Source organism: Lissotriton vulgaris, chromosome 7, assembly GCF_964263255.1.
Source record: "Lissotriton vulgaris chromosome 7, aLisVul1.2, whole genome shotgun sequence".
NCBI classification, from domain to species: Eukaryota; Metazoa; Chordata; class Amphibia; order Caudata; family Salamandridae; genus Lissotriton; species Lissotriton vulgaris.
Genome location: NC_141695.1, coordinates 1,081,567,810 through 1,081,580,992, shown reverse-complemented (window position 1 = coordinate 1,081,580,992; position 13,183 = coordinate 1,081,567,810). Strand labels below are relative to the sequence as shown.

At 50.5% G+C, this 13,183-nt stretch overlaps 1 protein-coding gene across 1 annotated transcript in view; it reads left to right on the top strand.

Moving 5' to 3' along the window:
* Nucleotides 1-13,183, top strand: part of LOC147702949 (uncharacterized) — a 4,293,369-nt gene that overhangs the window by 874,774 nt on the left and 3,405,412 nt on the right. Inside the window, exon 7 of the mRNA XM_086929459.1 lies at nucleotides 3,734-3,873. Within this exon, the coding sequence (XP_086785585.1) occupies nucleotides 3,734-3,873 (140 nt within the window). The remainder of the gene's footprint in view (nucleotides 1-3,733; nucleotides 3,874-13,183) is intronic.

Below are 13,183 nucleotides of genomic sequence, written 5' to 3'. Positions count from 1 at the left end.
CAACCTCGTGAAAATTGGACTGAAACAGCTTGTCAAAATCCCCACCCACAAGGCAGGACACACCCTTGACCCCATCTTCGCAGGAGGGAACAGCATCCGCTTCAGCCACACCACGCAGCCCCTCTGGACAGACCACCACTGCGTACACTTCTCTTTCAACACTACCACTGCTCACAAACCCACTCCACGCCCACCACGAAGGGAACTGGAGCAAGGTCACAGAGGAGCACCTCAACTCCACCCTCATCAATGACTCCCGTCTTAATTAACGCCAACTCTGCAGCCAAGGAACTACACCAATGGATCACCATCTTCGCAGACAAGCTCACACTCCTCCGCAACCCAGAAAAACAACGCCCCATGAAGGCCACCTTGGTCACCGACCTCCAAGAATCCAGACGCACCTACAGACATCTCGAAAAACGATGGAGGAACAGCAAAACCACTCAAGACCAGACCACCTACAAGACCGCCATGACAGAATACCACCAATTCATAAGATCTACCAAACGGACCTTCATCCGGAACAAAATCCTCACCAACTCCAGCAACTCAAAGGAACACATCCAGCAATTCCTTAAATCTCCCAACGAAGCCACAGATGTCACACCCTCCCAAGACCTCTGCAACAAGCTTGTCTCCTTCTTACATCTGAAAATCAAGGCCCTCTATGACAACTTCAGTGAAAAGACTCCAGAAAACACCCTTTTCTCCAGCATAATTTGTCACCCCATAATCACTGAATCGACCCCATCACCACTGAAGATACCACCACGATCATGAAGAGCACTTACTCAGGATCCCCCACGGACCCCTGCCCACCACACATCTTCCACAATGCTGCCGCTGCCGTAGCACCCGAGCTACGATGCACCATCAACGCCATCTTCTAATCTGGCACCTTCCCCGACCACTGGAAACGCGCAGAAGCCAAGGCCCTCCTTAAGAAACCCTCTGAAGACCCGACGGACCTGAAAAATTATAGACCCATCTCTCTCCTTCTCTTCGCAGCCTAAGTCCCCAAGAAGATCGTCAACGCCCAGCTGACCAACTTCATCGAAGAGTACCCCATCCTCGAATCTTCCCAATCTAGTAACCACAGCACCGAGACCGCTCTCCTAGCCACCATAGACAACATCCACACACTCCTCGAACTAGGCCACACCGTGGCCCTCATCCTACTAGACCTCTCCGCAGTCTTCAACACTGTCTCCGACCACACTCTTGCAGCCAGACTCCACAGCGTGAACATACAGGGAATCGCCCTCAACTGGCTCTGCTCCTTCCTTGCCAGCAGAACCCAAAAGATGAGACTCCTGCCATTCCTCTCTGAACTCACAGGGATGAACTGCGGAGTACCCCAAGGATCTTCGCTCGGCCCCACGCTCTTCAACAGCTACATAGCCCCCCTTGCCACCATCTTCAGACAGCATTGACTCAGCATAGTATCCTACGCCAACGACACCCAGCTCATCCTCTTTCTCATGAAGGACCCCAAAGCTACAAGACTCCGCTTCCAGGAAGGAATGAAAGACAATGCAGCTTGGATGAGCAGCAGCTGTCTGAAGCTCAACGCGGGGGAAGCCAGAAGTCCTCGTCTTTGGACCCACCCCCTCAGGTTGGGCCAACACCTGGTGGGCTACTACCTTCGGCAACCCCCCACCCCAACTGACCACCATGCCTGGAACCTCGGCATCATACTCAACTCCTCCCTCACCATGACCCGCCAGATCAATGCAATCACCTCCATATGCTTCAACAACCTCTGCATCCTTCGCAAGACTTCAAATGGATCCCCCCAAAGCCAGAAAGACCATCACCCACGCACTAATAACAAGCAGACTGGACTACGAAAACACCCTCTACGCTGGAATTAACAAATCCCTACTATGCAAACTCCAGACCATCCAGAAGACCGCACCCAGACCCGCCCTCGGTATCCAACGACATGAGCACATCACCCAACGCCTGCAAGACCTCCAATGGCTCCCCATCGAGAAGAGAGTAACCTTCAAGCTACTCACCCACGCCTACAAATCTCTCCACAGTACCAGACCCAAATACCTCAACAAAAGAGTCTCCTTCCAAGTACCCAAAAGAATCCTCTACTCCGCCGAAGTCTCCCTAGCAGAAACCCTGCACATCCGCAGAACGACAGCGGGTGGCAGGGCCTTTGCCTACGTCACGGCTAAGGGCTGGAACCAGCTCCCGGTCAACATCAGACTCTCCCCCACACCTCCAGGAAGAGCCTCGACCTGGCTTTTTAGCTGACTTGGTGCTGCAACCCCCCCCCCTACTACCTTGAGACCCTCAGGGTGAGTAGCGCGCTACACAATTCCCTGATTGATCTAACCACAGTACTTACTATACATACATGAATCTAACAGCATAATATTGTAAAGAAGAATATTCCTGTATGAAGAAAACGTCCAAGAAGTATTTAATATGGTAATGAGCTACGCTATCAACAGCCTCACAGGAACTGTCATGTCACCCAGTGAAGTTTATGGAAAGGTTGAGAGGTGATATCCTAACCTTAAAAATTGAGAAATGCTAAGGAAGAACAATCAAGAAAAGGGAAAGTGGAAAAGGGAGGTAAAGACATAAGGCTAAACCATTTTAGGCAGTATGCTATTCTTTCACATACAGATATCTTTAGGGACAAAAAGGTGCTGACTGAAGATTATAACAAAAGAGCATTACAATAATTCTACCAAGTGAAGAACATAGATAATAGGTATGTATCTTCATTTAATTTACATTTTGAAATCCCTCCTGTAACTCTTAAATCATTTGCAGTTTGGGAGAGGATATTATGTAGATTTTACTTCACAGGTATTGAGTCTTGTTAATCCACAATTCTCATCTTTTGTCCTGTTTTTTCATACAATAAACAAAGGATGAACTGTTAAAATAAGCGTGTTGTTACTCCGTGTCCTAGTCTTCTTTGTCACATTTCTTGATTTCCCTCTATCCTCTCTCTGTGATTTGATAACAGCACCTTAAGGAATAGTATTTGCTTATTGTCACTGTGAGAGCTATGTGGGGTCAACCATTATATATATATCTCTGCATCAGAGCAGGGGATTCAAATGTCGGTGATGGTTTCTCTTTCCATATAAATGTTTTACTTGGGTAAGCAAAATATTCTTACCCCAAGGACGGGTCCCAATTTGTGAGGACTAGATCGACGAAGAGAAAGATGAAGACTCAGACTAATGGATACTACCGGTAAGTATTCGGCTTAACCATAGTTTCAGGTGCATTTTTCTTAAATTTGATGCATTTTTCCTCTTTCATTAAGTGTAACTTCCTAATACTTTTAACCAGCCACCTTTTTAAGTGAACAGCCATCCAGCAAGGATAGCAGTGTGAATGCTAATGTATGTTAGATCTTAAGGCTCTGCTATGTGAGATCTAAACCTTGTAAGTTTTGTGTTGCTAAATGCCGACAATTATTTGATTTTTAATTTGGTGAGGTAGCCCTCCACCTTGCCCTTACAGTGTTTCTTTAAACAATACCAACTGTTTGAGCTGTAAAACCCCTTACAAAATACAATACTTTTGCCACTGGTATTGCGGATTTCATTTGTGACATACTAGTACTATATCAAATGTTTAGCTGTTCATCTAATGAAGATGAACATAACATTGAATAAGCGTAAGAAATATGTAAGCTTAACAGTAGGTATTTCTCTGCTGCATTTTAACTCATGTCTGGTTCCATTTTTAGGTCAGTTGAGCCCTCATTTCCTCAGTCTTTTACAAAGGAATACAGTATTTTCTACAGTATCACTTCCTGCTTCACCTGGTCAACTAAATGCAAGAAAACCGTATCCTGTATCCAATCCCCTACTGGCTGATGTAGTGCACGTATGTTGAAAGAGGTTTGAATATCCAGGCAAACTTACTTTTTGTGTTTTTTTTTATTGTGCAAATCATTAATGAACAACCACCTTATCCCTCTGAAAACGATCCAATATGGTATGTAAAACTTTACAACGATCGTAGTCATAGATTGTTGTTTTAACCTAAAGCCTTGGTGTAATTTAGTGTCTTGTAATTTGATCCCGCCGCCGCCTATGTTTTGAGGCTAGGTTCCATGAACTGCCAAGATGATGCTAACTTCCACAATGTTTCTGTTTAAAACCGAACTGCATGCTCTATGGATGTATTATTTTGATCTAGTTATTTCTGTATCTGAAAGAAACAGGTTAGTATTAGATTCCTTACCTTAGAATATCCTCAGGCGTCAGACTGGATCTGGAAAATTTTGCGTAGCAGTACCCCTGCACGTCAGAAGGCGTTGTCTGCGGCTCCGCGTCCGCCATTGGTGCCGGGATGACGTCGGGGTACTTAGACGCCACCCTCATGCGCTGACGTCAGTTCTTCTTTTTTTCGCACCAGCAAGCGCAGGTCCGGAGAAAGTGGTACCCTTTAGTCACTTTTTGACTAAGCTTTTTCGATCCTTTTTGGATCCGTTTCGAGTCTACGGCTCCATTGGTGCCTGTAGGGATGCCCGGGTTCAAGCCCTGTGCCGACTGCAACTGACTGATGTCGGTTACCAACCCCCACCTGCGGTGCCTCCATTGCCTGGGGCCCGACCACGATGACAAGTCGTACCCCGACTGCCGGGTCTTGACGTCGAAGGCTAGGCAGGAGCGGTCCCGCAAGAGCCTCGAGCTTCGGCAGTCGGCCCGCGCCGCTTGAGGTCCCGGTCCGGAAGGAGGTCAAGGGACCGGTCGCGGGGCCAGAGTCATCACAGCTAGGCGAGTCTACACCACTCGTCGGGCTCCAACTCCTCAGGTAAGAGGCACAAGAAGTCGAAGAGGCAACATTGCTCTTCTGACTCCCCCCACGCTCGCGCGACACGGCCGGGGGTTCGGGTGACACCGCCCACACGGCTCCGCCGGAGCCGCAGGCATCACGGCCTGCTCCATTACCGCCGGTCCCTGGGCAGAACGCGACGCCGGAGGAGATCGACGCCTTCCTCATGGCCATAAGGTCGCTGTCTCCTCCGTCGGGTTCCGCGGAACCGACTGGGAGCCCAAGCGGGCCGGGTGCTTCTGCCCCGTCGCCGTCGGCGACTTTGGTTCTGACGCCACAAGGCCCCGCTGTATCCGGTTCCGGATCCAGGTCGCGGCTGGTCGACCTTACGACCCCGCCGGTGTAGACCCCTAGGGTGTCACCCCCGGCGTCGTCCTAGGACGATGCCACCCCTGGTCCGACCTTCATTCCGGATCCGGCGTCAGAGCGGCGTCGCTCGACGCCGCATTCGATGCCGGCCGAAGAGCATTTCTTCGAGGATCTGGGTCCATCCTTTATTCCTGAATTTCAGGACACAGACGACGAGGGAGACTGGGGGGGGTCTGAGGACCCCCTGGCACGAGAGTGCCAGTCATATGAGGATTGGACACAGGAATTAGGGGAAGCCAGTGGCCTGGATACCTTCCCAGACACTGGTTTTGTCTCCCCTCCTACCGTGGCTACGGAGGAGGGGGCAGCTTATAGTGTAGTGCTGATGAGGGCAGCCAAGGCCTTGGCTCTTGAGCTCCCCGTCGCAACAGTGAGGTCGAACATCCTCACAGAGGTCCTTAATCTGCAGGTAAGCTGCCCAGAGCCTCTACTGCCGTTTAATGAGGCTCTCACAGACATCCTGTTGGGCACTTGGTCCAGACCCACTACAGGCCCTCCTGTAGATAGGAACATCGCTAGGCGCCACCGCTCAGCTCCGGGCGACCCTAGTTTCTTGTCCACCCACCCCACCCCCAAGAGTCTGGTTACCAGGCCTCTACCTCCCAATCCGCATTCCCGACGGCAACACCAGATCGGGAAACCAAGAGGTATGAACAGTTCGGAAAGAAGATGTTCTCCTCCCTTAGTTTAGGGTTGCAGTCAGTCAACACCGCATGCCTTTTGGGCCGGTACACCCACTCTCTTTGGGATACGGTTGCGGCCGTGCTGCCTGAGTGCCCGGAGGGAGCCCGGGCAAAACTCGCTCAAGCCCTTGCGGAGGGAAGAGACGCAGCGCGGTACTCTATTAGATGTGGACTGGATACCACGGACTCGCTAGGAAGAGCGATTTCCATGTCTGTGGCGGTTCGCCGCCATGCCTGGCTAAGGTTCGCCAACTTTTCGGTCGATGTCCAAAACACCCTTATGGACATGCAGTTCGATGGCAGCCACCTCTTTAGTGGCAATGCAGAACATGCGCTGGAACGCTTTAAGGACTCCAGGGCTACGGCCAGGTCCTTGGGCCTGTCGGCCCGCGCCAGCAATCTTCTGCCCAGCGCTCCTTTCGTGGCCACGGAAGGGGTGCTCCCACACGTCATGCCAGCCACGGGCCACAGACTAACATTCAGCGCGGTGGCGGACGTGGTTACCGTTGCGGCAGTAACAGGGGACAACGGCGCCGCCAGTCCACATCCACCCCCGCAGCATCCACCTCAAAGCCTTCCTAGTCCAAGCTTTCAGGCCAATTTGACGCCAGTGGGGGGCAGGGTTTGCCATCACCTCCTCCACTGGCGCTCCATCGAGGCAACCCCTCCAGCCATGCCACCACAGTACCACCACGTGTCGGGTGATCACTTGCAACTTCTGCAAGAGGAAGTTACAGCCCTCTTCGCCATGGGGGCCATTGAGCGCGTTCCTGGGCCAGAAGTAGGGTGTGGTTGTTACTCCCACTACTTTCTGGTTCCCAAGAAGGGCAAAGGGGGCCTACGCCCTATCTTGGACCTCCGGAACGTCAACGGCTTCCTCCGGAAGGAGAAGTTCAAGATGCTGACTTTGGCTCAGGTCTTAGCTGCCCTAGACCCAGGAGACTGGATGGTAGCGTTGGACTTGCAGGACGCCTATATCCACACCCCTGTCCTGCCGGCCCACCGGCGTTACCTGCGGTTCCTGGTAGGGCACGAGCACTTTCAGTTTAACGTGCTCCCCTTCGGCCTTACCAGTGCCCCACGGGTGTTCACGAAAGTGAGGGCGGTGGTCGCAGCTCATCTGCGCAGGTTAGGGGTTTCAGTCTTCCCCTACCTCAACGACTGGTTGTTGAAGGCGGGCTCGCCCCAGACAGTCATCAGCCACCTCCAGACTACGGCCGACCTCCTGCACCTGCTGGGGTTCTCCATCAATTTGCTGAAGTCGCACCTGTGTCCCTCTCAGAAGCTCCTCTGCAGTTTTGGGTTTATCCTCCCGAACAGCGGGTTTGGGATATTCAGGCTCTGATTCCGATCTTTCAGTCTTTGTCCCGAGTCTCGGTCAGGTTGACGCTGCGGCTTCTGGGGCTGATGGCCTCCAGCATCCTTCTGGTGCATCACACCAGGTGGCGGATGCGGGCTCTGCAGTGGGACCTGAATTTTCAGTGGGCCCAGCATCAGGGCAACTTGTCCGACCATGTCTTCATCTCGGAGGGCACTGCAAGACAATTGCAGTGGTGGCTCACGGACCGCGATTGAGTCAGAGGCAGATCCCTCTCCCTACCCCAACCGGAGCACATAGTTGTGACGGACGCATCCCTCCAGGGCTGGGGGGACCACATGGGAGAGACGGAGATCAGAGGCCTCTGGTCTCCGGCGGAGTCCCGGCTCCACATCAACCTTCTGGAGCTGCATGCGATCCGGCTTGCACTGAAGGCATTCCTCCCCTCTTCCCGGGGGAGTGTAGTGCAGGTGTTCACGGACAACACCACCGCCATGTGGTACTACAACAATCAGGGCGGGGTGGGGTCGTGGACCCTTTGCCAGAAAGCTCTGCGCCTCTGGCACTGGCTGGAACATCAGGGCGTGACCCTAGTGGTTCAACAACAGGGAGGTTCCCTGAACGCCAGGGCGGAGGAACTCAGCCCTCGGTGCATGATGGATCACGAATGGCGTCTTAACTCGGACGTGGCACAAGGCCTCTTTCAGCAGTGGGGAGATCCTTGGTTAGATCTATTCGCCACAGAAGAGAACGCGCAATGTCAACAGTTCTACGCGTTGGAATTTCCAAGGCGGCACTCGCTCTGAGACGCTTTTCGTCGCGAGTGGAGTTGCGGCCTGTTGTATGCCTTTTCGCCTATACCACTTCTGCCCAGAGTGCTGAAAAAGATCAGACGCGCCCGGGCCCAAGTCATCCTTGTGGCTCCGGACTAGGCACGAACATACTGGTATCCCGAGCTACTCAGCATGTCAGTCGATCCCCCTCTTCAGGAGGACCTTCGGTCGCAGCAGCAGGGGACGGTCCTCCACTCGAGCCTGTCCAGTCACCACTTACATGCATGGAGATTGATCGTTGGCAGTTGAGGCCATTTGACTTGCCTCCTGAAGACTGTAATGTGATTCTGGCAGCCAGGCGTCCTTCTAAAAAAATCGGTATACGCCTGCAGGTGGAACTAATTTGTGGCATGGTGCACAGCAAAGGCTGTGGATCCCCTTTCTGCCCCTCTTTCAGAGGTTCTCCTCTTTCTACTTTCTCTTGCCCAGCAGGGCTCTGCTCTAGGGAACTCTAAAGGGCTACCTCTCTGCCATTTCCGCCTTCTTAAGGCTCCCTTTGTTCAAGTCCCCGGTTGTAAATAGGTTTTTGAAGGGCATCACTCATATGTTTCCTCCTGTTCCTTTTGTGATGCCTCAGTGGAACTTGAACCTGGTTCTGACTTATCTGATGTGCGCTCCCTTGGAGCCACTTCATAACTGTCCTCTTCGTCTCCTTACTCTTAAGACTGCATTCCTGGTTGCCATCACCTCTGCCAGGAGAGTGAGTGAGCTCTAAGAACTTTCTTCTCAACCTCCCTTCCTTTCTGTCCATCTGGAAAAAGTTGTGTTGCGGACGCGACCCTCTTTTCTGCCCAAGGTAGTCACAGCCTTCCACATCGGGCAGTCCATCACCTTTCCGCCTCCGTATCCCTCGAAAGAGGAGGAGAGGCTCCACCGTCTGGACCCAAAACGTGCTCTCTCATATTATCTCGATCGCACACACCAGTTCCGGGTGGATGACCAACTCTTTGTTGGTTTCGTGGGCGCTAAGAAGGGACGGGAGGTGCACAAACGGACCATTTCTCGATGGGTCATCTTGTGCATCAAGGCTTGTTACTCTCTGGCTAAAAAGGAGCCTCCTTTGGGGCTACGTGCCCATTCCACTCGGGCCACGGCGGCTACTACTGCCCTGGGTTGGGGAGTCCCCTTGCAGGACATCTGTCAGGCAGCTACGTGGGCCTCACTGCACACGTTCGCAATACACTACTGCTTGGACAGCCAAGTCCGGAGAGATGGCTTTTTCGGCCGTTCCGTTCTCCAGGACTTTCTGGTGTGATCATTGGTTCGCAGACCAACCACCGGGGTTTGTATTGCTGGGGTATCTATTCTAAGGTAAGGAATCTAATACTAACCTGTTTCTTTCCGATGCACAAGTTACTTACCTTCGGTAACGATATATATGTAAGAAACAGTAGTTAGTATTAGATTCCTTACCGCCTCACCCATGCTCCCCGTTCTGCGAACCGATATCTAGGGTTAAGGTCATCCCCTTTCAGGGCCCTAGTTTTTATGGCACCCGTGTTGGTTTTTATCATGGCTCTGCATTTCTGGCACGGAAAAGCTGTGTATAAGAACTGACGTCAGCGAGCGAGGGCGGCGTCTAAGTACTCCGACGACATCATCCCGGCGCCAACGATACCGACGACGGTTGCGGAACCGCAGACGACGCCTACCAACGCGCAGGGGTACTGCTACACAACATTTTTGGATCCAGTCTGACGCCTGGGGATATTCTAAGGTAAGGAATCTAATACTAACTACTGTTTCTTACAGATATATCGTTACGAAGGTAAGTAACTTGTGCGACTGTCAGTATGTTTGCCATGAGCAAAATTAACTGTTTGTATTTTGTCTTCATAAAATAAATGGTAGTAGTTTTTTAGACAGCTCCTAGGTAACTAGTGAATTTTCTCTGCTATTTACCCCACCACTAGTTGAATAGTACAAATAAATGATTTACTGTTTCGCTGGCGGCCTTGCAGGTAGAAGCGCAACTTCACTATTTACCCAGCTGCTGGCCAAATAACAGAGATGATATACTATTTGGCTGGCAGCCATGCAAATAGCAGTGAACTTTACTGTTTGCCCAGCCCGGGGCTAACCAACAGACATTACGTACTGTTGGCCAGCAGTCAAGGAAATTGCAAAAAAGCTTCACTCTTCACCTGACTGTTTGCAAAAGAAATACATTGTGTACAATTTAGCCGGTAGCCTTGCAAATAGCAAACAAACTTCATTATTTATCTGGCTGCTGGTTAAATACCAGGAATTAGGTACTATTTGGACGATGGTCATCCAAATAGAAAATAAATTGCATTATTTACCCCGATGCTTACTAATGACATTATGTACCATTTGGCCGGTTCCCTTTGGAAATAAAAAAAAGAAACTTCATTCTTTACATGGCCACTGCCTAAATAGCAGACATTAACTGTTTAACCAGCAGCCATGCAAATAAAAAAGGAACTTTATTATTCCTCCATCTCCTGATGCAAGTTAGGGTCCAGAAATATTATTTTCCCATTTGCAAAATTGGTAGTGAATTTGTATAGACGTTTTGCAAATCGAATAGTATTTTTTACACTAACCTATGTATTATTAGGCCAATTCTCAAAATACTGAATCGCAGGGGGTCACAGAGTGACCTGACTAATTAATATTAATGAATATTAAAGTGCCAACTTTTAAGCCTCTCCCACCACACTCTCGCAGCCAGACTCCACAAAGTCAACATACAGGGAACCGCACTCGACTGGCTCTGCTCCTTCCTTGCCGGTAGAACCGAAAGGATCCGACTCCTGCCATTCCTCTCTGAACCCACAGGGATCAACTGCGGAGTACCCCAAGGATTTTCGCTCGGCCCCACGCTCTTCAACATCTACATACCCCCCTTGCCACCATCATCAGACAGCATGGACTCAGCATAGTATCCTACGCCGACGACACACAGCTCATCCTCTTCCTCACCAAGGACCCCAAAGCCACAAGACTCCGCTTTCAGGAAGGAATGAAAGACGTTGCAGCTTGGATGAGCAGCACCTGTCTAAAGCTCAACTCGGGGAAGGAAGAAGTCCTCATCCTTGGACCCACCCCCTCAGCTTGGGCCAACACCTGGTGGCCCACTGCCCTCAGCAACCCCCTCCCTCCCACTGACCACCATGCTCGGAACCTCAGCATCATACTCGACTCCTCCCTCACCATGACCCGCCAGATCAATGCCATCGCCTCCACATGAAGTATTTCGGGGTTCCCAAGGCCTACACGCTCCGGAGATAACCCACTCACACTCAAGAACTGTTGGCACGGAAACTGTAAAAGGCAAAGAACAAGTTTATTAAGACCCCATGGGGTGGTGGTACACTCAAACAGCACCCTTCGGCAATGCAAGAGGTATCACACCGAACATCGGTGCGACCTCATTTTATATACAGTTTTGGGGCAATAAAAGATAGGCGGCACAAGTTTAAGACACATTTTCGAGACATATATGGTCATGTTTTGGAATACTGCCAGCTCATTGGAGGGGGCACAACTCCGCTGGTCAGTTTGGTGCACATTCCTGAAGATCTACGGGTCAGTGGGAGCTGCGCATGTGCGGCTTGACCAGTACTAAAAATAGCTTGTTGCTGGGCAGATAAGCGTGGTCAGTGGAACGGACAACGGACTAAAGGGCACGTCGGCCACGAGGCCGCTCATGATCTAAGATGGCCGCCGTAACATTCAAAATGGCGTTATCATATATAGCCAAGTTAAAGGAGGACAACGTGTAGGTTCAGCTAATCGCTAATGCGAACGGGCCAATTACGACAGACGACCCTTTTAGCGTTTAGCTGAATCTACCTCATAATGAACATTGTCAGGATGTTCGTCCTCGATGTCTATTAACATAATTTGTGTCACCTCCTTGTGTAGCATCATTTTGTCGTGGGCAAGAGCTCGCCTCGATGGTAAGCAAGCTGATAGACACATTGAACATAAAGCGGGGCCACATTGAATACATAAGCATATAAAAAACATTGCTCCCACAAGTATACAGAGAATTGTCAACAGTTTCCAGCCCCAAGTTGCAATCATGGACCAGAACCATCCTGAAAGTGTCCAAGTCCCATTGTCCGGGTGTATTTCAGCAGCTATTTTATGCAGCTTGGAAATAGCATCATACACAGATGGAGAATTGTCCGGGACGTATACGCAACAGCTGCTTCCGATAATTCTACATGCCCCCCCGCGATCAGCCAAAACAACGTCCAACACCATTCGATTTTGGAGGGTGACAATTCTGGAAATCTGTAGTTCCTCGGTAATATTCCCCAGGGCAACGGCAGTGTCATTCGCAACAGCCTCGACAACGCGTGTCAGTCGTCTGATTTTCCGGCTGTTCAATGCAGCCCCCACAAAGGAGAATAGTCCCAGATTAAAATCCACATACTGTTGTAATGCAGTGTCCGTTTGATCAATGTCCTCTAGGGCAACAGTTCGTTTAACCCTGTTCAAAACGAAATCGTGGTACAATGTATAATCGTTGTGGTACATTGGAGGGGCAATGAATACAGGAGGTAGCACAAACGATACGTAGCACGTGCCCAACCACCCCACTGGAAGCTGATGGTACCCCTTCGTTCCACAGATAAAGTATGTGTTTCGAGATGCAACAAATGAAATGCCATTCGGGCTATCAAACGTGAGAGTAATGTTACATTCACTTTTCCCCACTGCAATCGTGCCCTTGTTTCTAATACATAAGTCGGCTTTTGTAGCAATGACATTTATGACATGAGCACTAGATACATTCACATTTCGCTGATTGCTATATACACGTGGGGCAGATACATTGTCAGGCCTGTACTCTTCCCATTCGAAACGTGTGCCCTCAGCCCGGGGAAACCCATCCTTGTCATGGGAACATACTTTATTCAAACGGAAAAGCACCCCCCCTTTAGTTGGCCATCTCAGAGTAAAAAGGAGGGTGTACCAGGCGTTGCATGACCCATTGTGTGAAAACGGGAGTGGAATAAGTGGGGTGCCCCCTCTCTTCTGGTGCCCAGGCAACATTCCACACACCCAGCAATTAGAGGTATTGGTCATATTATGCGTGTGGTGAAGAATCTGAATGAAGCTGTTATTTAAATACGTTTGGCGATGGCGCTCTTCATGGAAAGGCAATGTAAAATGAA